Source organism: Molothrus aeneus, chromosome 8 (genome assembly GCF_037042795.1).
Source record: "Molothrus aeneus isolate 106 chromosome 8, BPBGC_Maene_1.0, whole genome shotgun sequence".
Taxonomy (NCBI): domain Eukaryota; kingdom Metazoa; phylum Chordata; class Aves; order Passeriformes; family Icteridae; genus Molothrus; species Molothrus aeneus.
In genome coordinates, this window is record NC_089653.1 from 19,831,822 (window position 1) to 19,859,552 (window position 27,731).

The following is a 27,731-nucleotide window of genomic DNA, read 5'->3' on the forward strand; positions in this document are numbered from 1 at the left end:
GCGGCCTCCACAGCGCCCCTGGCGGGCGAGGGCCCGTCTGGGTGGCATCTCTATGGTTCCGGGTGCGGCCCTGCCGGGAGGGCGAGCGGGCGGGCGCTTCCTGCCCGGCCTCTCTATGGTGACTTTCCGGGAGGAAGGGCCGCCGCCGGCGCCGCGCGCCTGCGTGTGCCGGGCCCGCCCGCCCCCCGCCGAGGCCGCTGCCCGACGCGCGGAGCGGCGCCGGCTGCCAGCGCTCGCGGCGCCGCCGGTGCGGAGGAAGGCGCGCGCGCCCCGGCCCCCGCCGCGCCCCCGGGGCTCCGCGGCGGCAAATGGTGGGGCCGGACGATGCCGGAGCTCCGGGCGGCGCAGCCGTGTTTCCCGCGGGCCGGCAGGAGGCGGCGGAGGAAGAGGCGGCGGAGGAGGAGGAGGACGGGGAGCGGGATGGGAGCCGGGGCTCGAGCCGGCGGAGCGGCGGGCCGGGGCAGGAGCGGCTGCTGCAGCGGTACCTGGCGGCGCTCGGCCCCGCCGCGGCGGCGAGTGGGAAGCGCTGCCCTGAGAAGCCCGCGAACGGAGCCGCCTGCGCCGTGGGCCCCTGCGGGAGGATGACCAACGGGGACGTCGGCTTCCTGCTGCCGCCGCAGGAGCCGCCGCCGCCACCCCCTCGGGCAAGACGGGATGAGCCGGGGCCGGAGGAGGAGGAAGCGAAACTGCAGAACGGGGGCTTCCTCTCCTGCCCGGCGGGAGGCGTCCCCTTGGGAACCGCCTTGGAAGAGCCGCTGAGGAGCTGCCGGCTGCGGAGCGAGGCGGAGCGGCGCGGGGGGGCGGCGGCCGAGAGTCCCTCGCCGCCTCGCAGCCCGGGGGGCGACGCCGGCAGCCGGGCGCTCGCCGCCCCCGCCGCGCGGACCTGCTGGGACCGGGCAGAGCCCGCTGCCCTGCCCCCGGCGCCCCTCGGCTTCACGGACGTGAACCTGAACTCCCGCAACACGTACGAGGTGAGCCGCCGCCGCAGCGCCCCGGAGCACCTGCCCCACGGAGGGACCGCGCCCGCCGAGCCGGCCCCGCCGCCGCAGGAGCCCGCGGAGAGGGCCCGGCACCGGGTGGGCATCGCCGGCGCCGGCAGCAGCTTCGCCGAGTTCTTCACCAGGTAAAGGAGCCGGCGGCGGGGCCGGTGAGGCCGTGCCCGGCAGAGCCTGGGGCCAGGGGGATGGATGCGGGTCTGCCGGCCGGGTCACGGGCGGCCGTGGGCTCTTGTGCAGGAGCGGGGCTCGGGGCAGCAGGGTCTTGCACGAATTCCGACCCTGACGAGCTCTTTCGCTAGCAAGCAGATACTCTTAGGGCAGGATAGAGGCTTTGGACGCGACAGTAAGATGATAAAGACCCTTTTACTACTACGAGCTACATGGACTTCAAGCTGGAATTTGCTTCCTGTACCAGGGCATATCGCTGTCTGAACGATCACAGTGGTACTCATTAAACCGCTTGGAGAATAAAGTGGAAGTTGGTGGTGGTGGAAACGCCTTTCAAATCGTCGTGGAAATTGCCAAGTGTTATAAAGCATTTCCTACTTGTTGAGGGTGTAGATAGTTTACTTATTTAGTTCTAAGTGTGGTGTTGAAAACTTCAAGGACTATGCTTTGTGCTTGAATTGAATTGTGTTAAGTTTCTAGCACAAAACCGAAAGCTGTGGGACATCCAGCTTTGTCGCCTAGGATCTCTGTCGCATTACTCACTCTTTAGCATACTACACAGGAGGTGCAGCTGGACCATAGTAATTTATAGCACACTCTATATAATTTCCAGCAGTTTTAAGTCTCCCAAACCCAGGAGTTATAGTTGTTGTTCAAGTCGCTGATAGGACAGTAGGTCTCTAAGTGTTTTAAGATGACAGAATAAGATTAATTTATTAACTGAAGAATTGAGATGGGAGAGGTTTGATCTCAAAGTGGGATCCCAAATGGAGAAATGGGCTCCCTCTGCCAACTCTCAGGAAAGGGGGAGATGGTTTCTTGAGGATAAAAATAGTAGCAGTTGAAGAATAAGTTCTGTGCACACACTTTGTTTCAGGGATGGACTGAGAGATTCCTGCTATTCCATATTAGTGATCTTCCATCCCATGCTTTCGTTCCTTTTTCCTCATGTTATGTGGACTGCAGTATATTGTATGAGAGTAGCTCAGTTGGTTGGAGAATGGTGCTAATAAGGCCAAGGTTGTGAATTCAGTCCCTGTCTGAGCCATTCACTTAAAGAGTTGGACTTGATGACCCTTTTAAGTCAGAATATTCTGTGATATTACCTTCCTTTTGCCTCACTACTTGAGCACATCTACCAGTAACATTTATGTTGTTGCTTTTTGCCCCAAATCAATAATTGATTGAAATTATGGAGCATTTTCCTCATAGATGCTGTGGTTTAACCCCAGGTAGTAACTAAGCACTACACAGCTTCTTGTTTTCCACCCCTTTCACCCCTGGCCCCTGTGAAATGGGAAGAAAAATCAAAAGTAAAACTTGTAGGTCGAGATAAGAAAAATTTGGTAATTTAAGCAAAGTAAAATATAATAGTAAAAATTATAATGATAATATAAAGAAAAGCCTGAGTGATGCACAACACAATTGCTCACCACCCACTGATTAGTGCCAGACCCTTTCCCCACACACTGATCAGCCTCTTCTGGGTAACTCCCTCAGTTTATGTTCTGTGCATTAGGTTTTTATAGTGTGGAATCCTTTTGGCCAGTTTGGATCACCTGTCCCAGCTATACTCCCTCTCAGCTTTTTGTGTGCTTCCTCACTGGCAGAGCATGAGACACAGTCCTTGACTTAGGATAAGCACAACTTAGCAACAAACAAAACATCAGTGTGTTATCAACATTGTTCCAGTACTGAATCCAAAACAGAGCTCCGTACCAGCTACTGGGAAGAAATTAACTCTATCCCAGATAAAACCTGGACAGTAGAAAAGTTTGAACTTGGTGTACAGCAGAAGTGGTCAATATACATTGATATTTGCTGGTTTTAGTAAAGGCTTGGGTAATAGATGAAAAAGTGTAATTGCTTCTATCCTGACAAAAGCTATAGTACAGACACCTCAGTGGAAGAGTGGCTCTCAGGAAATCCCGTTTCACAGTGCCTGACTGGCCCAGCTGGCTGTGCCTCTGGTGCATTTGGCCTGGTGAGCAATACTGGCTACCTTCTGTTCTGCCTATACATTCATAAAAGAGCCTTAGTTACAGTTGATTTAATCTCATAAGCCAAAATGAGATTGACTAATGAAAACTTCCAGTGATTTTCTTTGAAAAAATTTTCAAACTTGTCTTGCTTGACGGATTTGTCTCTAGATAAATAAATACTAGAATGGGTAATATCCGTTATGAAAAGTGGTAATAAAACTTTTATAACTTTTTCAGTAGTTAGTTCTTTTCTTCTGAACCTGTAATTCAAAAGCTTAGACTTCTCACTTTTATTTTAAACTGTCCAGATTAATTTAAAGTTGCCAATGTAAGTGAGTTATCCTATAGTTCTTAAAAAGAGGATGTCAGTAATAAGAACTGAAATGGTATAAAAAATTGTCCTGTGTTTGAATGTTTGTAGCAACTCTACTTCCTTAAGTTCTCAGGAGAAGGTTGCTTGTATTTGTGAATGTGCACAGGCTCATAAATGATGTTGCTCCCCAGAGTTTGAGTTGTACCAAGTGGCTGTGTACCTGAGAGAGAGCAACTCATTTGTGTTTTGTCAGAGTGTAGCTGCTCCCACAATGTAAAAAAAGAAAACCCAAAAGGTACTGGATGTGCTACATGGGTAGCCCAGCAACCCATGTATCTAGGATGTTTTGTGCTTGTAATGCTCTTTGTTGAGTTTGCAAACTGTCTAAAATTTGGTATTTCCCATTGTGTTTTTCTAATAGCCATAATTATATGGAAATTATTCTAAAAGCTGGACATTTCTTGCAGATACTTAAAAAAGAGAAGGCAAAGGAAGTCCTACTGCCTCCAGCTTTATTGTTGTAATTGCTGTGACCAAACAGTTTGATCAGACAGATCTGGGTTAGGAGGCTGCTGTTTCCAGCTGTTCCAGCTTGTTCCCAGCTCTTCAGTTATCAGAATGACCTGCTTCATAGTTCTTTGAAATAATCCATGTTAATTGTCTGTCTTCATTCACTGAACCAGAGAGAAAACTGATGAGGTGAGGTGGGGGAAAAACCAAGCAGCTGTCATCAGATGCATCTTATCCAAACTCTGTGACAGGGAGAGTGGCTGTGCCCTTGAGATTGTCATTAATAATTACTTTAAGATCCTGAGAAAGTTTGCATTGGTGACTAGGACCTTTTTTTCAAGTGAGTATTAGGTTTGATATATGGCCTTGGAATCTTAAGTTGTATTTCTGCCAAATCATTAAGCCTGTCAAATCAATACTAACAACTTCTAACAGAAAAATAATTGGTTTTGCTGTACATCTTGTTTTTCTTCACATGTGAAGTAGGATGCCACAAGTAGATCAGTATGTGGAGCAGAGTGTCATGGCAAGGAAAATTGCATGGCTATGGTCAGTTGTATCCACTGTGCTGCTGTTTTGGTCAGAGCCATAAATGGCATTTTGGAAGTCACCTGTTGCTGCTTTGTAGTCCTGTAGTGTATAATTCATAATGCAGTCATATACAGGCATTGTACACAGCAGCTTACAAGGGCAATGCTCTGTTCTTGGGTTACTGGATCCCTGTTGGGTGCAGAATGGTTCAGTGAGCAGGAACATTGCATGGACAGTTGAATTAAAGCCATGATTATTACCTTGACTACAGTATGCTCTAAATGTGCTGCTTTTGGGGGCAGAGCAAAACAGTAAACCAAAAAGGTCAAGCAGCAGCAAGTAATCCAGGGCTGAGAGCAAGACTCGATTCTGAACCTTTTCTAAAGATGAATTCTACTTCATAGTTCTGTAGGTAGGTACTAGCCATCTTTTCAGCTTGTGTAGATATTGTACCTTTCTGAATTGTGTATTTGCTAGACAAATTTAGGTATCTGGTAGTTGGCAAAGTTTTTTATTCCTTGATTCAAAGCATACTGTTGACAACAGTGATATTTGCTTTTTTAGTAGTAGAGCACCATTTTTCCAAGCACTTGTGTTCCAATATTCACCTAAGATTCACAATGAGATTAATTCATAACTGCCACTTCTTGCAGGTCTTTGGAGTGTGCTGTGAGAAATAGGTGTAAGGGTTTACAAGCATGTATGGCTCCTTGGCACACATATTCTTATGGAAAATGTCTTTAGTCTCTTACTTCCTTCATTGCCCAGAGTGATTGTGTTTGTTGTCCAGAAGTTTTGAAAAATACTCACTTGAGGAGGCGATGGAAAGTCAAAAGAAGTCAATATTTGTAGGCACAAAGCACTAAGAAATCACTGAAGCTCACATCTTTGTCTCCCTCTTTGTAAACACAACCTTGAGTAGGTAGTCCTTCAAAAGCTGCTGATCTTCTTGCCTTTACAGATGTCCTTGGCAGAGACTGGAAGGTTGCAGGGAGGCTCACTGAGTATTGTCTCTCAGTACACAGTAGTGTCTCTAGCTATGTAGTTTATATTTCAGTTTATTACAAAGTACCACTTGCAGCTTTTTGCACTACGTGGGGATCTACTTAGATGGGTCTTGTGAAAGTTTAGTACCAGAATTAACATTTCTCTTAGAGAAAAGCTCTGCATACATAAATCATCATGAAACTTCAGGGGATGTACTGGGCACCTATGGAGAAGAAAAATCTTTAGTGGACTTCTGATCAAAAATGAATCAAGTGGGAACGGGTTGTCCTTGTGACAGGTCTTCTAAACCTTCCATTCATGTAAAGATAAGAAAACAGATTGATGGGATCACTTCACAGTGCTTAATTTCTATTCTGCTATTGCCTGTGCCTGTATCTTGATCAGATCTTACTGAAAAAAACCTGCGTGTTTTATTTTTGATTTTGGTGTTGGTTTTACATTGTCCAGATTAAAACAAACCGAATGAAAAAAAGTAACAGCCATACTGTCAATATATATTGAAAGATGATTACAGAGAAGAGTTAAGGGAATACATAAAAGCTTCCCTGAGAAATCATGAGAGCACCCTTCTCCCTTCTGTTTTTGGCTGCAGTTGTTTCTGCTTTCTATAAGTAATTTTGTAACTTAAGGGAAGAAATGGATACATATAATTGCTTTGAATTAAAGCTGATTGGAGAAAGTAAGCAGGAGTACCTGGACCCTAATATGTGGGCAACTTCAAACAGTACTCTTTTTTTCCTGAGTTAGAGACATAAGTAACTTGATAAAATAGGATATGGCATTCATATTATCAAGTTGAGAAGCTCCTCTGTGGATTCTTCCTTGACATTTGTGAAGAATGATTTATTTTGTGACGTTGTGTTCACATGTTGACCGGTTTCTGACTTTCAGTGGGTGTTTCACCATAGATAAGATGCTTCGCACCCATGGAATCAATTTGGTTAGGGTGTCTGTTGACTAGCAAATCAAAGTGAAATTTCAGGAGCTCAAGCAGAAGAATGTTACGTTGATTTAATTCTGGATAGGTTTCAGAAGGCCATGTTGCTCCAGCTTCTGTCTGCAGCAAGTCTTTCCCCAGTTACCCCCTCAAGGAAAAAAAGCTGACTGAATAGATGTCAATTCTGAAACCTCCGATGTATAGTCTTCATCAGTCTGTAATGCCTAAAGTATTGTTAGCAATTTTTCTACTCTCTTTGGTTGATAGTGTAAAGGACAGTGTTATATTCTACACTGGTACATATATTTGCACTAGGAGTTTTGTAATCCTAGTATGAATTTTCATGAAGTAAGTTCTCATTAAACTAATGCTGTAGGGTGTTTTTGTGGGGGACTGTGTGGATTTTTTTGAGCCAAACAGCTTAAATTGCAGTTTTGTATGCAGCAAACTGTTGGAATCATAGCTTGTTTTGTTCAGGACTGTTCTACAGAGGCATTTAAACTTAATCTGAAAGCATCTTCTCTTCTCCCCCTCCCCTTCATTTTGCTGAAGGCCTTTTCATTCATTGGTCTCTTCTGCTTATTTGGGGTCACAGGGTTTCTTACAGAGTATATTGAGAGTAGTGACAAAGTGAATGGAACATCTCTTCTGAATAGGCTATGACTAAAAGAAGAATGTTTTACATGGGAAATAACTACCAAAGGAGATCACTTAAATCACAGCTGGCCTCTAAGAAAATGATAGTTCTATGTTTTTGCTCTCTTGGCTGTTCCAGTTATTCATTAAGTTATTTTGTCCTGATTGCTTAAGAATAAAAAAGGAGTTTAAGGGTTTTTGGTCACATTTCATTCATGTCAATGAAAAAATTGTTACTCCTCTCTTCAATTTATTTGAACTACTGAGATGTTTACGATATAAACATCTGTCTTTTTTTATTTATCATAATTGGTCTTGTTTGTTGTTCAGCTGGGAGGGGACTAGGTTTATTGAACTGGGTGGTTGGCACTGCTTTAAACTTTGCAGCTTCTGTGTGTGCATCGTTTTATTATTGCTTTCTAAGGAAGCGAAGCACGGTTTCTGCTTCATCTCTCTAGTACTGCAGCCTGTTTCCGAGGTCAGTCAAACCTCTCAGAGTCTGAGAGAGCTCCAGCATAAAAATCCTACAGATTTTTGAATGAAGTCTGAACACAAGGAGAGCCTGCAGAAGAGACTGATAATTTGCCTCTGTATTTTCAGAAGCCAGTCAGCTGTGCAAGCCACCTGCAGAGCATTTTGCTTCTGGCTCGATATTGGGGTAACAGTCTGAAGAAGAGTGTGGCTGTTGTGTGGGTGAACTTATGACTTCAATTAGTAGAAAACTAGTTTTCATGGTCATAGATGAGTTTATTCTTTCAGAACTTCTGAGAGCCAAACACTCAGACTGGTGTTCTTCTGAATTCCTCTTCTGCTTTCTTATGGCCTGACTGAAAAGCTGTAGCCTAAAGGAGTACTTTCCTACAATTTTTCTCCCTTCTCCAAGGTACTCCTTTATTAAGAAGCTATGTTCAGTTTCCATTGTTATGTTGGGTGCGCATTGTAATGTGCTCTTGGGTAAGTGAAAGAGTGTCTTTTGATCCTGTAGCATAATAAAAGCTTCCTTGTTGGCTCCCCTTGCCTGTGACATTTGTTGGTCTAAGCTTCCTGAAGGCCAGCTGTAGAATAGGTAATCTAAGCTTAGCTGTGGTCAGGCCTCAGACCTTGGAAAGTTCTGTCCTGTGTGTGTTGCTTCAGCTGCCTAATGCATTCATTAATGTAGGATCTTGTCTGTCTGCTGCTGGGCAGTAATGAAGCAGTTTGTGTGCTGGATGCCAGAATGCTTTAAAACTCAAGCAATCCACTTGCTATCAAAGGTATTTGTGTGGTTGGCATCTGTCTGCCTTAGGTAGCTGAGGGAACTGGGGTGGTTTGGACAAGAGAAAACTGAAGGGAGACCTTGTCATTCTACAAATACCTGAGAGGAGGTTGTAGTGACATGGGTGTCAGTTTCTTTTTCCACTTATCAAGTGATAGGATGAGAGGAAACAGCCTCAAGTTGTGGCAAGGGAGGTTTAGGTTGGATATTAGGAAAAGCACCATCACTGAAAGGCTAGTCAAGCATTGGAACAGGCTGCCCAAGGAAGTGGTTGAGTCACCGTGCCTGGAAGTGTTTAAAAGTCATGTAAGTGTGACACTTAGGGACATGGTTTAGTGGTGGTCCTAACAGTGCTGGGCTAATTGTTTGACTCAATTATCTTAGAGATCTTTTCTAACCTAAATGATTCTATTATTCTTGCTTTTTCTTGTTGTAAACTGTGTTTTGCAAATTGCTTGCTGTTCCTCAAATTCTGTAAGTAGTGGAGTGGTAGATTGGAAAATTTCTTCCTCATCTTTAGAAAAGATGTCAGGCAAAACTGAATTAAATCAGTCCCCTGCCTTCTTCTATCAGCTAATAGATCAAAAATTAATTCTTGTGTTTTGTAGTATTTCTGCAATTGATCACCGAAGCAATGACAAAATATATTGCTAGTTGCAATATATTGCTAGCTGCAATTGCTAGTTGCAGCTGAAACCCAATGCACTGAGTGACTGCAAAAGTGCTCCAGTGCTTGTAGTGCTACATTGTGCAATCGAGTAGTTGACAGGCACTCTGTCAGGCACCAGAAAGGAAAAATATTAACTGAGCCTTAACCAGGCTGGTCAGAGTTACAATCACCCCTGGGACAGTCTGCAAAACAAAACTCTGCCCTGTGTTTGAACTTCCAGTTCACAGACTTGTAGGCCATGTCACAGGCTGGAAATCTTTATCACCTTTGTTTTGAAAGCATACATTGTATAGAAACATTTGAACTATAGGTATAGTGATTGCCCTGATAAAGCTGGTGAGTTTTGCCTTAACTGAAAGTGAGTCACATCTAGAACAATTTCAGGTGCTTTGTTTAACTGAGTTGTACTTTGTGAGATATCTTGGTGAGCTGACTGAAGAATTTGTTATTGTCCGGAAACAAAGGAAATGTTTCATCCCTGCTTCTGGTATTTATATGATCCTCTGTGAGCTGCTGTTGCTCATTAAGCTGGAGAGTGAAAAAAGTGTTGATGGTTTTCTGTGGGACTAGTGAGCTGGATTGACTTGCAGGGTATGGAGGGTGTGGGAGCTGATGCAGCAGAAGGGATTGTAGGACATTACTATGCAAGGAGGAGAAATGCACTTCCCCATTATGTGGGTTTGTGGGAGGAAGGGCACTTGTTCCTCAAGCATTGTTTTGCTTGGAGTATGTTGCTCATTAAGTAATTGTGACTTTGATGGATTAGATATTCCTGGCCATACAAAAAATACCAGAAAATACAGATACACAGAATATCTGTAGTCAACTGGTAAAAATTCTCCACTTCTCGCAGCTGTGATCTAAGACTTTGTTTTAAATGCTGTGGGTAAGAGACCTTTGATCATTATTAGAGAAGATTGACCTTAGTGTTTGGTGTAGTGTCAAAATAGCTTTATAACTGCCTGATCAAATACGAAAATGATAGAACAGTCTGGCATAAAGCTCTGCTTTGCTACTTCACTCTGAAAAGTAAAGGTTGATTCTCTTCCTTTATTTGTATTAAACCATTCTGAAATTTAACCCCATCAGTTAGCTTGCTTATGTGTCTGCTTATTTATGAATGTTTTTGAATGCTTGAACTGCTTGTAAAACTGACCTGGGCAACAGCTCTTTGTTAGGAGCAGAATGTAGTCTGGTAAAATACAGTTTATCAGTGAGTGTTCTGTACAAAGTGTTCTGTAATACTGCTCAACGCTTTCAACTCTTAAAACTTCCCAAGTGTTTGTGTACCTGTAGTAAAACTGGTCTGCCAGCAGAGTTTGTAAAGCCACTTTGGGACTGGTATTCACTAGGAGCTTGATAAGAGAGTTGATTTAATTAAGTCTCATCAGTGCAGTTCCATGATAGTTCCGTCAATCTTTGTCCTCTCCAAGACACCAGAGGCCACCTCCTTCCAGCTTCTCAATCCTTAGCTTGAGAACTGTCCTTGACAGTTCATCAAATTTCAGGTATACCTATTGTAGCCAAGGCTTTAGTTGATCACTAATACAAATGGAGACATATTTAATTTTAAAAAAATACTACAAGCTTGGTCTTGCTGAGGATGGTTGTTTTTCTGGGTACGATTTTTCATTTCCTTATTTTATTTGTTTTTATTGGAGGGGTGGGGAGAGGACAGAGGCCAAAAGCTTGCTTGTGTAGCATCTAAGGCTGCAGGTTTAGAGTATTGCAAACATTGAAGCTCCTTTGGAGAGGGTAGTATGGAATATTCTTTGAGTTGTCTTGGTGCAGAGAGTAAGAGGAGATCTTTACGTCTAGAAGGTGCTAAAACTAGAAACCTGTAACAAATCTGTGGTTGGGGTAATAAAATTAAAAGAGAATCTATAATCTAGCTGCTGCTTGTAGCAAAATGGTGGAAAATGGAAACTGTAAAATTGGTTGGGTCACATCTCTTCCAATATAGGGCACAACTTTGAAACTTGTGCTGAAAGCAATCAAAAATGTGTTGGATCAAAATGGGCTGACACTTGAAGCTATTGAAATTAAAAATGTAGAATGCCTGTTGCTCTGCAGGCTTTGTAAGTGGCTAACCAAAAAGGTTTTATTTCCTTTCAGTGATTCATTATTTATGCTTAGAGTTGAGTTACCTTTGTTTCTGCATGTAAATTATTGAAAAGTCTTGTTTAAAGCAGAGGGGCTAATTTTGCTTAATAAAGCAATGGGGTTTTTTTGTCTGCTGTTATTTCCAAATTATTTCACATGAGAGCATAACAGAATGGCCAAGACTCGGGTATGGAGAAGAATTCTGCTGTGTTCTTAAGCAGCTTTTGTGTGTTATGCCTGGTAAAGAGATGCCAATATGAATTAATAGTTCTTGTTATGTATTTGGCTATGGAATATTCCATACAGAATATGGAATTGCAGGCATGTAGAGGTTTCCAGAATTTGTTCTAAAAGTATGGTTTTAAGTAAAAACAACTAATTTTAGGGTTTTCCATCTGTAAAAATGTATCTATAGCAATTCCTGGAACATGCCTCTTCTAACTCCTTACTAATACAATTCTCTGGGTAAAGATTGTTGGGTAAATAAGTCATTTCCTTATCAGCTCATCTTTCAGCTAATTCAAATTTCGACAAGTTTTAAGCATACACCTATTTTGTATGCCTATGAAGCTTATTAAGAAATTAGCATGGGGTGGAGCAAGAGCAGATGGCATGTACAAGCAGAACTCTGTTCTTTGTGGGGATGCAAAATCAGTTGTTTTGTAATACAAACACAGTTTTTAATGACTTTTGTTACTGCATTCCTTTTACATGCTCTGAGGTTTTGTTGGAATCAGTAGAGTTTTAATGTTATTTCAGAGAAATTTAACTTCAGGGCTTTTAACTGTATTTTTGTAACTATATTAAAAACACAGAGAAAATGTACTGAGGTTTTTTTGTCCAACTTGGTGCTCATTTGTAGCATTACTTCTATGCTGGATTTCTCTTCTTTGTGATTCTGTGAGGAAAAGCTATGTGTGATAGAGTGAGGATATTCTTGATGGGATGCTGATTCCTTCCTGTTTGTGTGTTGCTTCCCTGGATTTAGAATGATGCAGTTGTCTTATGCAGTGTTTACTAACAGGTACTAGGTGCTTAATCAAAAGGGAAATCTAATCAGCCTTCCTCAGACTTCCTCTGTCAGTTCTCGTGGCTTTCAAATCTTGTTTTCTCAGCATAACAATTCCCTGTTATCAAAGGTCTTGAAAGATGGGTGCAATGAGAAGAAATGATTGATGATGGAAGATGACAGTAAACCAGATTGTTGTGTGTAAAGTAAAAGTCAGAAAATATTTTGACAGTTAGCTTTTTTATCTAAAAAAAGTAACTTTTACTATGCTAGTATAACTTGAAGTCTCTTTTTGTAAATTATTGGGTAAACATTTTGAGCAAGCTCAAAGTTATCTTGTTAAGGATGAGAAATCAGAGAATAGTAGTTTACCTTTCAGCATTGAGATATAAACACAACATTGATTTATTAGTAAAATAATCCTAAATTATGTGTATTTTATTTGGAAAGATGTTTTTTTGTTGCCACACTATATGTGTGCCAAAGGTGCCCATAGTTTAGTGGTTTTGTTTTGGTTTTTGGGGTTTTTTTTGGTTGGTTGGTTGGTTTTTTTTTGTTTGTGTTGGTTTTGTGTGTGTCTGTTTTGTGTTGTTTGGGGTTTTTTGTCTAACATAATGCAGCATTTCAAATTAAATTAATTTTTATATTAAAATGAACTGTAAGGAAGCATACTTTCCTCATGTATAACAGTAGTGATGATTATAACATGGTTTATGCTCTCCTCTAAGACCACTTGAATTTTGCCATTTTTGTGTAGTGCAAGATGAATAAATTAGAGAAGAGTAGTCTCATTGTTAGTATGCTTTATATTGATATCCATCCTAATGGCTAAGGTGTAACTCCAGCCTTCCTCTACACCTGAAATCTGTCTATAGATCAGTGAAAGTGTCAGAATAGGTGAAGCTTGAGCCTGTATATGGAGTTGTAATGATTGAATGATTGGGAAGGAAAGCTGCTTAAGGTGTTGCTGGGATGCACAAAGCAGTAGAATGCTGCCAGCCTGTTGTTTGTGGCACACAGTGGAGTTGTACAAAGGGAAGATCCATGTATGTTACCTTTGTTGAAAGAGCTGTAGCAAAACGATGTGTAGCTTGAAACGAGGTTAGTTTGACATTTTTGGTCAAACAAAAGATTCTTGTCAGACTCCTGTTCTTGTGCAGAGGTCACTCAGTTATACCTTGAGGCAGAGTGCTGGAGATGGAGCTACCCTGAGCCATTCCTACCTGCTGCTGTTCAAAGCACTTCAGCTTTATTTGAGTGGCTGTTGTGCAAATACAGCACAGTCTAGTTTTGGATAAAATTTAAGATCAAGGTTGAAGTAATTGTCTCATATTTTCCAGTAAGTTCCTCTAAATCTTGGAAATCTGTTGTCCTCTTGACCTGTAGCTACTTGGAAATCAGAAAGAAGTTTTTTGTGTTGAGATTTTTTTTTGGGGGGAGGGCAAGTCAAAACCCCAAAGTAAATTAAAAAAATCACTAAAGTATCAGGTTCCACCTATCCCCTTCTGAGACTTAATTCTAATTGCATTTAGACTGCACTAATTAATCTTAAATAGCAACAAAAAAGTGATTTCGAAAGCAAAAGAGGAATGGAAGCAAGCAATTTCATTAGTAGAACATAGTGTTAATGTCACCTGTAGAAATTGTTAACATTTTTGAATTGCTGTACCACCAGTATGGTGAAATTTGCACAAACTATCCTGGGCACAGGCAGGAATAGTTGAAGCAACACAGTTAAAAATAAGGGGGAAAACCACCAGTCCTAGCTGTCATTACAGCTGTTGCAGTTGTGTGCTCACAGCCCACAGGTTTTTGTTTAGTGTAATCCAAACCATGTTAGCAAGAGGTGTCTTGGTCTGTGCCAATAACTTCTCATTCTGTGGCACTTCATTTTGCTTTTGAGCTCTTCAAGGCACCTACTGAAACATTTTGGAGTGTCATTTGAGAGTGTTAATATGTGTTATATAAAAGAAGCAGGGAAAAAACCTTACAGCTTTCCCCTGGGCTTTTGTAAAGCAGAGCTTAAATCAATGAACTAATTTAATACTTCTATCCCATGGGTCCTTGCAACAGAAAGAATTGTTCACTTCTAAAGCACAGACTCTCTTTTAATGAATTTTGAGGTTTTCAAATGGATTTTGAGATTCTGTACCGAAATGCTATTGACTTTTCAGCCATTTCAATAGTTGACTCTTCCCAGGATCAGTGAGAATCATGAATATTCTAAGCAGCAACAAATACATCAAATCTAGTACACTTCCTGCAGTTCAGTGAATGCAACTTGTAAGCATTCACAGATGCTGTTCCTTAACACAGCTTTTGTAAAGCTTTGCTGCTGTCAAGAACACCTCAGATGTGATACTGTTCTTTGCATAAACAATGTATTAAGAAGTGTCCTTCCATCTTCAGCAAAGCTTATTTGTAATCTCTCATTAATTTCTTTCTGATTAGAATTCCTGTGTGAAGTTTATTCTGGCAGGATACAAAGTTTTACGAGCACTTAGCCTTCACAAGAAACAGACCTCATTGAAATATGTGCTCAATAAAAGTTAAACTTCATTCCTTCCAGACTACATTAAAGAATGTTTGTTTTGATGTTTTATTTGTTTAAAAAACCTGAAAAATTAAATCTTGTAAAAGCCATGAGCATGCCTAAATCTTTTTGTATTGAAATATTAATTTAAAAAATCTGTATGTTTACACATTATTTTCATTTTAAAAGGAAAACCAGTTACCTGGTTGTTAATGAACCAGCTTTGATACAATGACAGATTGCCATCAATATTAAATGCATCTTTCAGCTTCTACATATGCTAGAGGCAGTGGAGTTCAACTGCCAAGTAACCCTGGTGGTTTTCCATAGTGTGTACAGAGACTGGGTGGTTATTGCTACTGTGAAATCAAGAAAGATGCTCCAGAATGTACCTACCTGCATACCTGCTTTTGGGGGAAAAAGTCTTCTCTAATGAAGTTCAAATACAGCTGTTGCTGTTGCAGATTTAAGGGCAAGGCTGTGGGGTAGTGCAGAGTCTTTAGAAAACTTCTGTCTTGTTTTGTTGTTTATTCTTTGACAGCTCCTCCTTCCCTCCTGAAGACAATGTAAAGCACTGTGAAAAGTGTCCTTATGAAATGAGCCTTTGTTATTTATGTAAGCACACTTTTTTTGTCTTACAGAGTGGATCTGTTTATTTCACTAATAGTGTTCAGTTCTGGGATTGACTGAAGATGGTTTTTTTCATGGCATGGGTACCATGGCTGGTCTTTTTCACTGTTCCTCCTTTCCAGGCTGTGTATCAGAAACCACTGTCTTGGAGCTTCTGGGCTAACTTGGATTCCACAGGGATGGATGAAGATATTACAAATTTCTCTGATGGGGACAGAGTTGTGGAATGTGTGGGTCACAACCAATGCTTCCTAGAACAATTTGTATTAAACTATTATTAGTAGCAATGGCTCAATTTCCATAATGGCAAACAACTATTCAAACCATGCAATCAGTTATTTCCAAACATGCTTTCCCAGTAATTGGTTGGAACAACATCTGGGAGACCTCCACAGAAGTGGCACAGTGTACTGGGGCACCAACAGATTCTATTCTCTTTTGTGGGCATTCCACAAAAATGTCTCATGGTGTTCTTGTCAATCAGGTGTGTGTGTAATCCTGTACTCCCTGCCTGCCTATAGCAATTGCTGTTTTCTTGAATGCAGTCTTTTAATTTTTTTTTTTTCTTTTTTTGTCAAGCTGTTGATGATGGTAGTGAGTGGCAGTGGCCTCAAATGGAGTGAAGAGAGTCTTGGTGTTCTGCATTTCTTTTTTTTTTTCTGGATTCCATGGGACCACCAGTCTTGAGTTTAACAGTTTTTGGGAGGCTTCCATGCTCTATCAGCACCTACTTCTCCATCTCTCCAGCTTGCTGTTTGCTGGTGGCTAGACCCTCAACTACACACAAGCTCACAGGCTGTAGAGTTCATTCACACAGACTTGCACTGAAGGGATTTTTGACAGGCATTTGCTTGTTTCCCAAATAACAAAAAACATTCTAGGAACAAAAAAAATAGCTTGTATATGAAGACCATACAATGTCTTACAAACACTACAGTTCCTAATTGTAAAGCTATGCTGTCTGGCTAGAAGCCCTGACAGCCCTGGAATTTAAGAGCCCTGAACACTTTTCAGACAGATTGTGGTTGTTGAAGCATGCTCCTTTTATCTGGGCAAAGCTAGGAGACTGTTTGCTATGCACAAACATGACTGCTTCCAATTTGAAAAGGAATTGTATTTTAAAATACAGCAAATACATTAAGTGAAGAATAAATCTGAGGATCTATTTTCAGAAGAAGAGTGTGAAGTTAGCTAGTTAACACTACAAAAACATCTTCCACCAAAAGTACTCCCCTATTCTGTTCTCTGAGGTCAGCTGGTAAGCTTCCTGAGAAATAACCTTACAGGCTACTGAGCTTTTAATCCCTTTGTGGTAAGAGTTTCTGGAAAGTAACTTTCCAGTATTCAGAATAAATACACTTCTTTCATTTTTAAAGCACTTGTACATAACATGCTCTGTGGGAACTTGTGATTGGAGTCAAATAGTATAGCTGAGTATCTGACAAGTGGCCACCAACACGGTCTTGTGATGGTTGGCTTTCTAAGAAGTAAGAGCAATGCAGTCATCTGCCTCTTTGGGTGTAATTGCTTTAGGCACTGATAAAGCTTGTCTGCCAAACTGAAGCTGTGTGATTGTTTCCTGGTTTTCTAGTCCATGCTATGAAAGTTGAAGCCATGAAGATTGGTAGAAGTAATAATTCACCATTAAAAAAAATCTCTTTAAGTTACAGGGTGTTTTTTAGCTGTAGTCATTTCGTTCTCCAAATAAATCAAGAAGAAACACATAAAACCAGCCCCAAATAAAAGTTTGAGAATCTGTGGTGTGCTGTTTATATATAAGGAAGTGCCTGCTATTACTAAAAAAAGGTCTGATAAAGTGGTTTAGAGGTAAAGTTAAGTGTTAAATACAAATATTAGCATCAAAGCACCTGTAATGAAAGATGCTCCACTTCAAATTAATTATTTGAAAGCAGAATGCATTTTGCATTTGCTGAGCAGTAAATCTCTACAGTTCACCCAAGTGAACTGGTGGAGAAATTGAAGAAATGTAAATAGGAACAATATGCTTTGTTTATATGCTTATAACAAACAAAACAAATCCATTCTCTCTTTTCAGAAACTTCTTCACTAAAAGGACAAAGGAACTCAAACCTCCTGTCCAAAGCGCTCCTGGTTGGAAGTTGTTTGGAAAAGTCCCACCCAGGGAAAACCTTCCAAAAGATTCCAAAATTATTCAGCAGGTGAGTAAACATCACACAACTCAAGGTAGGAAAATTGTAAAAATAAGATACAGGTACTGCATTTCTCTGCTGTTATATCCACGTTGGTGTTATATGACCACAGGCTGCTCTGAGAACATTCTTTTGGGGCTTTACTTAAGTAATTTACTTAAGTAATTCCTTTACTAAGGAATTTGAGTTTTATGATTATTTTGCGATGATGATTCCATTGATGATTACATTCTTCAGTACATCTCAGTACTTATAAAAAGTACTTCCAAAAAGGTGGTAAATGTTCAAAAAGCACTTAAGCTGGTTTTATCAAGACATTAGAACTTGCATTAATTTCCCATAAAATTTTGTCTTATTTAACATGGTATGCTGCAATAGGACTCATTTTTCTATTGCCATCCTTGTCTGGAAGACTTCCTATATAGGTGACCTGTGACAAATTGCTTAGAATTCTGAAACGTGTAATCTTCTTTAAATTAAAGCTTTAATCTCACTGAAGATACTTTGTTGCAAAATAATACTGTAAATTAAACTTGGTTTTGAGCTACTGGAATTCTTCACAAAGACACCTCTGATTTCCTTCCTCTGTCACAAGGTTGCACTTCCATATAATTGTTCCTGTGGAATCTGTCTTTGATAAATAATACTAAAATATCAGTGTTCAAAGGGGAGCAATTGGTAACGTATCGTTACCGTAATGTTAGTGTGCAAACCTGAAGGTGAAAGATTTATTGACATAAGAAATGTGAATGTCCCCTGTGTTGGTTAAAACAGTAACTTGAATCTCTTGAGGGCTGCTCTCTCTGTCTGCTTTCTTAAATTCCAAATAAGCTGATGTGTTTGGCAGGTGTAAATGGCTGTGAATGAGGCAGTGTTCAGTTATCTCCTAGAAGGGGCTTTGTGGCAAAGAGGGCGTTTTGGGAACAACCAAAGTCAAAAACTAGAGGATCTTTTTGAAGGACTTTAATGCAATGTGACTTGTGACCATGGGTTGAAACTATGTGACCTTTGAAGATCCCTTCCAACCCAAATTATTCTATGGTTTGTAGTGTGAAGTAAAATGAATGCTTTTTCTACGTTTTCAAATACAGTTTTCTTATTTAAGTGGTTTTCCTCTTCGGGTGGGAGAGGGCAAGCATTCTTGCTTTGCTTGCAGGTGCATGCTGTTGGCCTTGTGCTTGAAAATGCTGTGGTAAAATCCAGATGTCTCTTCTATTCTGAGAAATGGAGAATCTGCACAGTGTTACCTGTCACCTGCTTGCTGTTTTCTAGTAATGAAGATATTTGTTCTGGAGACCAAGTTATAATAGAATTGTTTGGGTTGGAAGGGAGTCCTGCTCTCCCTGCTATGGGCAGTCACCTTCCAGCAGACCAGGTTGCTCTAAGCCCTGTCCAACCTGACTTTGAACACTTTCAGGGATGGGGCATCTACATCTTTCCTGGGCAACCTGTTGAAGATGATGATCTGAAGAAATAGTCCTACTTTCTTATTCTGTTTGCTCTCAGTGATGGTGTTTGTTTTAAACAGTAGTGTTTCTGTTTTTTAACTCCTCCAAAGTGTCAGAAAAGCAAACGATTACAACAATGTATTATCTTTAGCCATGATTGAGTTGCTCCTAGTCATGTGGTTTGTGCTATAATGTTTTCCAGATTAGAGTCACTGTTGGATTTACATGATCTCAAGTGAAGTACCAGTAATAGCTAATAGTTTTAGCTTTCTATTTGGCTAAAGCATTCATGGTCTTTATCTAAAGCCTCATGAGCTAAAAGATACAGTTACCAGTGGGGGAACCAGCTTGACAGTGTGCTCTACACACAGTTAGAGCTACATACCTAAGGAAATTTGATTTTAAATTGTGAAATGACCCCAGTGTCTCCATAATTAGCATATGTCAAATGTCTTGCACGTGTGTTTAAAATTTATTGTGTAGCTCCTTGTGCATATGCCTTTGAAGAAAAGCTGATGGTTTCTTTTCTCAAAAAATGTTGGAATTTGTTAAGCTGGTGATGGGTTAGAATGAATGTAGGCACAGTTGGTTGTTGAAGATCAGTGGGGAATAGCATCTTCACTTCAAATGGCGGACTGTAGTCTCTAGACTAATTCCTCACTAGGCTGGAGATGTGAGTGAAAACAATATAAGGCCTTCAAGAAGTTGATAGAAGTATGATCAAAGCTTAATGTGTTTTGTTCACATGGAATTCTGTGAATCTGTCAGGTTACTTCATAACCTACATGGAATATCTCTCCAAACTTGCACTTTGACTTTCTAAATCAGAGTGGAGGGATCAGATATGATTGAAACAGAAGCCTCACATTTCCCCCCAATTTTTTAGCTCTTTGTGGCCAGAACCATGGTTACTTCTTGTTAGCCAGCTTTTTAAAATGAACCTTAGGTGTAAGACTACAAGAAGATAGGAAAGCTGCCTGTGAGGGAGTTTATGGTAATTTATTATTAGCAATAAATCTTGCCATTCCTGAACATTATTTTTCATGGTTGGATTTTTTGGACCACCATCATGGTTTCACTTTATTGATGTCAGTGGCCAGCTTTGGGAGGGTGCAAATAAACCCTTGATTAAGGAAACTCAGTAATGAGTCAGCATCCTGCATGTAAAAGATGAGATCTTAAGAAGCCCTGTTGCAAGAAAAATTAACTCACAACAGGAAAAACTTTGCAATTAATAGGAGGAGGAAGTCTTTTGGATAAGGATAATACTTACATAAAAGTTTTATAGCAGTATCATGAAGCATGAAGTACTTTCCTATTAGTAAAACTGAGAAAAATTGCATCATTGTAGATGTATAGCCAAAAGACTGGTGGGGCTTATGTGTCCCTTTTCCATCCTGGCTGAAGGAAGCCTCCTTTGTTCTTTTTGTTATGGTAAGGATGATGTAGTAAATTGCTGATCACATTTAAATGAATGCTTGTGGCTCCCAGTCACTGTCTGTCAACTAGACACTGCTCTATGGCAACTTCACCTCCAGAGAGGTCAGGTATTGCTTGTATTATCTTGAATAACCTCCAAGAAAATCTGGAAACTTCATTGGGGATACTGTTTCATTTACTGTTCAATAGGCATTTTTCAGATGACATGCCAGCCAGCTGTGCCTTCAGAGACTGCCTAATGAACATGATTGTAACTAATTTCTTTGCAAGCCTCCTAGCCCGTGTGGAAGATGATGAATGTTCCCGTGGCACGGCAGCCGGCGGGGTTTGCGGCACCGTCCGTGCAGCTGCGCCGCCTCGGGCGTGATGCGCTCCCTCAAACTGGGTCAGAGGTTGGAAGTTCTTGGCAGCTGCAGCTCCCCACTCGCAGCTGCTGGCACGCTCATCTCTCCTTGGATTTAGAGCTGCCCAAGCAGGATGTGATTGAGGCCAACTCTTTTGCTGGACTTCTCCTTCCTCTGGGCTTCTTTCCTTCACTGTTTTTTTTTTTGAAAAGGGAAAACAACTCCCCAGGACTGCAAATGTCAAATGCATCTGATGGTTTTAGGAAGTGTGCCTTTTTTCATGAAATGCAGCTAATAAAACTAGCTATTATAAGAAGCATGTTGTCATTAATGATCAGTTTGGTAAAGTCTTTGCAGTCTGTACAGAAATCTGCTTTAAATTAGACTGTTGAAATACTTTAATGCAGAAGCATTTAAAGCAGAAACAGACTTGTGGGCTGATATATAACAATTTGGAATGTATTGACCAAAGTCCAGATTCTGTTTAAAAATGCAAGCACAATTTCAGTTTTTGTGCTTACAGTTAAAGAAAAGCGCTTTTAATCTATGATAAAAATTTTTTCTGAATATCAAATAATTAAGTTTACCTTATTTTATTAAGGCAGGCTTGCATACGATTTATTAATGTGTTTAAAGCAGTATGGTGGGTTTTTCATAATATGCCTGAATTAAAGTCAACTCAAAATATGCAATTACACATTGCAATATAAAAACCAAGCAAAACGTAGACCAAAATTGCTTTATCAGCAGTTTTAATAATGCTTCTCTCAGTGGCAGCCTTAAATGAAGTGGAAAAAAAAAGCTTCTTTTCTACTTAAATCTGACACACCATTAAAAGCTTGCAGTGATTTTAGCAGTGACTGCTTGTTCAGAAGTGAAGCCATCTTTTCCAATAGCTGTCACCTTGTGTACAAAATTGAAGGTTTTAATCTTTGACAGTCCATTAAGTACTAGCTTTGACTGGGTCACTGTTGTACATCTAACCTCTGAAAATATGTTAGGGTGGCTCTGAAATATTTAGAAAAATGAAATACCTGAGGGCTAAAAAAGTGTCTTCACTTGAATATTTTTCCAATGTTGTTATCCCAGTCTGAGATCTAACGGAGAAATTGCAGTCATTGATTCGGCAGAATTCCTGTGGTCTCCCAGAGACAAGGGTTTTCAGAGGCTTCTCTTCAGAGGAACAGATGTGGTTTGAATCAGTTTTCATGTGACTCAAACATTTTGGCTTGCAATATTAACTCTTCCCTCCAGTCTTGGTTGTTAGAGTATAAAAGTGCACAAAGCTCTTAATGCTTATAAAATGTGTTTGTGTGTGTGTTTGTAAGCAAACCCAGGACTGACTGTCTCAGAGAAGTTGTTGAATGCTTTTTTACAGGAGTGGTTCTTAAGCAGATTGTTATTGGCTCACCTTGCACTACTACTGGAGAAAAAAAGAAAGGCAGTACTTCTGTCTGTTTGCCAGATACAGGGCAGAAACACATTGGTAACAAACTGCCTTGAAACAAGGACTGATAATAAATGGGGCTATTGGGTCTGACCTGTAACACCTGAATAACAATTTGCCTTACCAGAAGCAGTGAGAAGGCTGGGATGGTTTTCTTTGGTTTTCTTTTCTTAGATGCTGTAGCCCGTCAGATTCTCAAGAAATGTCCCGCATCATTCAATTATCACATGTGTAGTCAGTAAAACATCTGTTCTAGAGGTAAACCATAGACATTCCCCAGTGTTTTAGATTTCTTCAGTGATTATCTTGTCAGTAACATGGTAGTGAAACTGGCAGGACCTCAGAGTGGCAGATGCTTTCTTTTGCTTTATATAAAGGCCATAAAATACAGTTCAGCTCCTACTGCCAGGACGTCCCAAGTTGCTTTGACAAGCCAGACTTGTTAAGGAGAACTTCTTACGATGTCAGTGCTATGTTGGTGGCACAAATGCATCTTCAGGGGAGTACCTTACAAGGAGGAATGGGATCAGTGTTTTGAAAATAACGTGGAAGTATTGACTCTGCTGATGTGAATTCTTCTGATTGCTGTTTTTTAAAAAGCAAAGTCTTTAACAACAACTACAATGAGTATTGAAGCAACTGTTCTCTTCCTAAGGCTTGAAAAAGAAAGCATGGGCATACATAGATATGTATTTTCATTTCTGTTCTGAAATTTGCTGGATTTGGAGGAAACAAATAATATAAATTGAGGTAATAAAAATTATAGAACTTATTTTACTTTGATATGGTGGGACATTATATTTTATTTTTTGGTCTTCTGGATTCTCTCTTTGTGGGCCTTTGAATTTCTTTAGCCAAGCATGATCTGTAGGATTTTTTCTTTTCTCAAAGAACTGAGCATTTGCAGGCTAAGAAGGCATGCTGCTGAGCTTGGGGTGCTGAGGAAGCAAAATCATCATCTAGGCAGGCTGTATCAAATTCCAAAAGGATAGGTTCAGGTGGTAAATCTGCTGTCTTTCATGGACATTTATTTAAAGTGTGAGATTGTGGGGGTTTTTTGTTGGTTTGTTTTAATATAAATCTTACCCTTCCAAGGCTAGTATGGTACTTCAGTATGGAAAAGGAAAAATAGTATGGCAAGGGAGAAGAAAGCCTTTAAAATGGTTTCTATTATTCTGAACACTGCAGCTATGTTCTGTTTAATGATAAAAACCTTCTTTTCCTTCTTCCAGGCACTGTAATTCAAGGCTTAAAAGCAGTGGGCTTTGTTTGTCACCTCCCCTACACCCCATCTTTTAGCTTGGCTTATCTTTCCATTATAAAACCAACTTTGACTTTTGATTGGAAATGTGCAGAGCTGCAGAGTGGTTGTACAGGGTCTCCTGTAGCTGGGCTTGCTTTTATACCTGGTTGCCTTGCTGCTTGAGTGGTGCTTAGAATCTTATTTATGATGGAAGTGACTGTTCCTCAAAGCATTACAAATACATCCTTGTTTTCACCAGCAAGGCTGAGGTATAGCCCACTTTTGAGCTTTAAATTTAGAAATACCAATGATAACATGACAGGGGACAATGTTTTGTTTCTCCTTTTTAATAGCATGTACCTTCCAAGGCTGTGGTTAAGTCAGTCTAATGTCTGTGAGTGGTGTGTGCTGGGGAGACACAGGGTGTATCAGGGACTGCCTTTGTCATGCATCTGAGAAGCACCATGGAAAAAATGTCCCTTAGGGCTGAGGGGCTGATTACTGAAAATATAAAACATCAATTAAACCAGAAGAACAATCCAGTTGATGTCTGTACAGACCTTGCACAAGTGGGAAGTCTTTGAATATGTGTCTGTTTTGAGGGCTGGAAAAGGAAGAGGAACAGACACATCCATGTTTTTTCAAACATAAAAGATAAATAGTCTACATGTGAATTTAAATTTTGGATTGCATATTGCTGTTTTGTAATGGTCTTTTCCTTTATTTATTCACTAAGGCTCTGCTTCTGTTTTTCTTATTAGGATGACAGTTCTGGCAGTCTTGCGTCAATATCTGCTCTCAGTCTATTAAACACAGGGGTATGAAATTTAATATATACTTTTTGTAGTTGTATTTGATGCCATGCATGGGACTGTGTAGCACTCATTAAAATAGTACAAACATCACATTTTCACAGTAGCATGAATATTTTATGGCACTAACCATCAACTCATTAGAAGCCATTAGCAAAATAAACAAGTTTCACATGTGAATCTCACTAACAACTTGAAGTGATTGAGAATTATTGTTTATTGTTTATATTGCATGTTCTTGGATAGCAAGAAATAGGTAATCATACAGCTTGACAGTAATTTACTTTCTATGTTTGCTGTGCCTCATTGCTTAATGGTAAATTTTTGAAAGGCTAAATTTGTGATTTTTTTAACAACTTATTAAATTTGAAAATTTATATAGTAGAATCTTTCTGTCTCTGAGCCACACAAGCTATTAGCACTTCAGAACTCCAGATGCTTTTAATCACTATTTCCAATGTGGAATTGGAAAACTAGAAGAGCGTAGCTATTGAAACTTCTATTACAATTTACATTATCTATTTGTGTGACTGGGATTCTTCTGAAATTGTGCATGCCCATTACTTTGTACACTTTTTATGTAATTCTGCACTCTGTGTTAAACATGAATAGTACAGATTGGCTTCTCAGTTCTGTGGAACTGTGGAACAGAGCAGTCCCATAACTGCTGGTTGATTCTGGTGCCTGTGGTTCACATTACATGGCCTGGCCACTCTCAGCGTGTCTTTATTGGGACCAGGGCCGGTGACTTCTTGTAAACAAAAGATGAAACTTAATGCACCTTATTAAATATCCAATTGAGGAAAAAATACAGCAAACAAAGAATTGAAAGTGAATGGCATTAATTTTGGAAGACTGACCTAGAAACTCTTAAGTGTCTGTTTGGTTGTCCTTTTGTACTGTGTGAAGATTAGTATTTTCTTCTCCATCAATACATCTGTTCTTTCTATTTCACCTGCAAATTAGGCAAGAATGTACTATTCTGCCTGTCCTGACAGCATCTGGAATTCCTGTTTCTGGGAAAATGTCTAGTTTATGACTCACAGGATTTTTAAGTGACATCTACTCTTGCTATTAACACTTTGTTTATAATCACTTAATAGCCAGTGCTAGCTCAGCAATTTTAACATTTAACCTGGAGACAATATGCATGCTGATGTAGGATTATTCATTAGCAGAAATTCTTCTTACATGGATGCACTCCTAGGTGATTCTATTAATGCTTCTATTCTTGGATGATCAGCCCTGATTCAAATGAAGGCCTACAATCTTTCTGATGATATATCTAGTTAGCTGTACAACATAATGAAAATAATCATATAGATGTTTCATAGACCCATCTGCTCCAGTCACGTGTGTGTAGAAGGAGAGAGGTTTAAAACCTTTTGCACAATATATGGCAATTCCCACTCTGTTTCATCAGCAGAAGTCACAGCTGATTGAATAAAAACTATTTTAGAATCAAACTTAGCATTAGAGAGGAGAAAGTATATTAGAAGAAACTGTCATACACAGGATGTTTAATTGGAGTATTAGTATGCCTTAACATCTACTTTAAATAGAGGCAATCCTTAAGCCAGGGGAAGCTTATTCAGTGTTGCATTCTTTAGTTGCAGAAATTCTCTACACCTCAGATGCCTTTCTCCTCCAGCATACCTACAACATAATTGGATGTGTGGTGTTTTGTCTGTATAATAGGTACTGTGAGAACTTTTAAAAGTCCTTGTAACCAAAGGCTTTTATCACTCATTCCCAGGAGTTCAGCTTTTGTTGTTGGTTCATAAATAGATCAAACTTAATTCCAGATTCATGTTGAATTTTATGGTTGGTATTTATTCCTTTACAGCTGTATAGTTTGGGCTCTGTAGATGCAAGTTTGTCTTTTCACACTGAATCCCTGTGTTTCACATGTAGCTAAATACTTTATCCCCACATGCATACCCTATTTCAGGTCTACTAATGCTTTTGGAGTGCTGCAGTGCAGCTGGTTTTCCCTTCTCTAAGGTCATTGGCTTAAGTATTGGAAGAGGAAGCTATGAGCAGTTACTTTTATGTTACACAGAGCAATCCAGTCCTGTTTAGAGGTATTGAAAATGACTCTCAATGGTCAGACTGTCTTTTATGGTACTATAGCAGAAGAATGAATGAAATTTCAGACTTGCATGTTTTCCATGTAGATAACAAAAAGGTGCAAGCAATAAAGACCTCTGTGGGTTTATTTACTTTTTTTTATTATTATTTAGAATACCAGGGCATTTTTTTGGTGTTCTTTGTTGTGGTGGTAGGGGGTGGGGTTTTTTGGGTTTCTGGTTTTTGGGTGGGGTTTTTTGTTGTTTTAAGAAGAAACTATTTGAGATATCTTTATCTTCTTAAACAAATGCAGTTTATAAGCAAAAGATGTTTTCCCAGCCCCAATTACCTGTCTGTAGTTTAATAAGCTTATCTGTGTCTGTGCAGGAATAAATACCAGAAATGCGAGTCCCTCCACATACTGAAGCACTCTTAAGTATATTGTCACAGTGCTTTTCAGGAAAAACATGATTTTAGCTTCTTACTGAGTTAATTATTGGCAGTAGATAACAGGATGCTGTTCCAGAATTAGTAAGAAGATAACTTTTTATTAAAGCTAAAATTTGTTTATTTTGGAATTAGGAAGTGCTCTGGAATTTTCAATAAATGCCTGATATGTTGCAATAAAGATTTTTTAAAACAACCTTCTTGTGAAACCATACATGTGACACTTCCAAAATAATTGTTTTACATATACAGGTTTTACATAGTCTTGAATCTTAACTGTCAACTGTTCTATCTTCTGGCTCATGCCCTGCATGTTAAGCATTTGACAAGACATTTGACTTTAAATTGTATTTTTACCTTGTTGTGGGAGAATATTAACTCACATCTTTCAAAGTGAAGTTTTATGTCAGTTCAAGCTTTTTAGATTCTGCATCAACTGCACAGTGAAGGATATTGGATACTTTACATGTAGTCATATGAAGTATTCCAGAAAAAAATGGACACTTTATTTGCAGAATTTCTCTACACATCTGATGGTTGTGGGATCTGATCTTCAAATCAGTTTCCTAGAGCACAGGCTTCTTGAGGAAAAAGCATCTTCCCTTGGAAGGTTCTGATACTTTGGAATGTATTTCAGTTTGGGGAATGTGCAGCCATGACAGTTTGAGCCTGAGGCTATTTTGGTCTCTCTATTGAATCTTTCTAGTAACACTTATAGTTCTCCTTCTCTGCCCATGTGATCTCTTTTTTAAAAATCCAACTGTTCATGATGTGTACTTTCAGAAACACAAGTGGATGATGAGTTCTGCCTTTTGTGAAAATCTCTGTTGAAGAATTTTTATTTTTGTTTTTTTCTTCCTCTGTTGCCTTGGAAATAGTGTATCAGTTCTTAGCACAGGTGATAGCTGGAACCACTAGTCTTGTTCACATGTATTGCTTGTGTTAAAAAATGCCTTAAGAGTGGCTTCATTTCTGTTAGATATCTTGCAGTGCTTTTTTTAATCTTTTTTTTCCTTTTTTCCCCCC

The 27,731-nt window shown here is 39.9% G+C and overlaps 1 protein-coding gene across 1 annotated transcript in view; it reads left to right on the forward strand.

Annotated features, from left to right (window-relative positions):
• The first annotated feature begins 115 nt into the window (after positions 1-115).
• Positions 116-27,731, forward strand: part of TBC1D12 (TBC1 domain family member 12) — a 41,620-nt gene continuing 14,004 nt past the window's right edge. Inside the window, 4 exon segments of the mRNA XM_066554205.1 lie at positions 116-175; positions 177-1,123; positions 17,340-17,463; positions 24,138-24,194. Coding sequence (XP_066410302.1) covers positions 116-175; positions 177-1,123; positions 17,340-17,463; positions 24,138-24,194 — 1,188 coding nt within the window.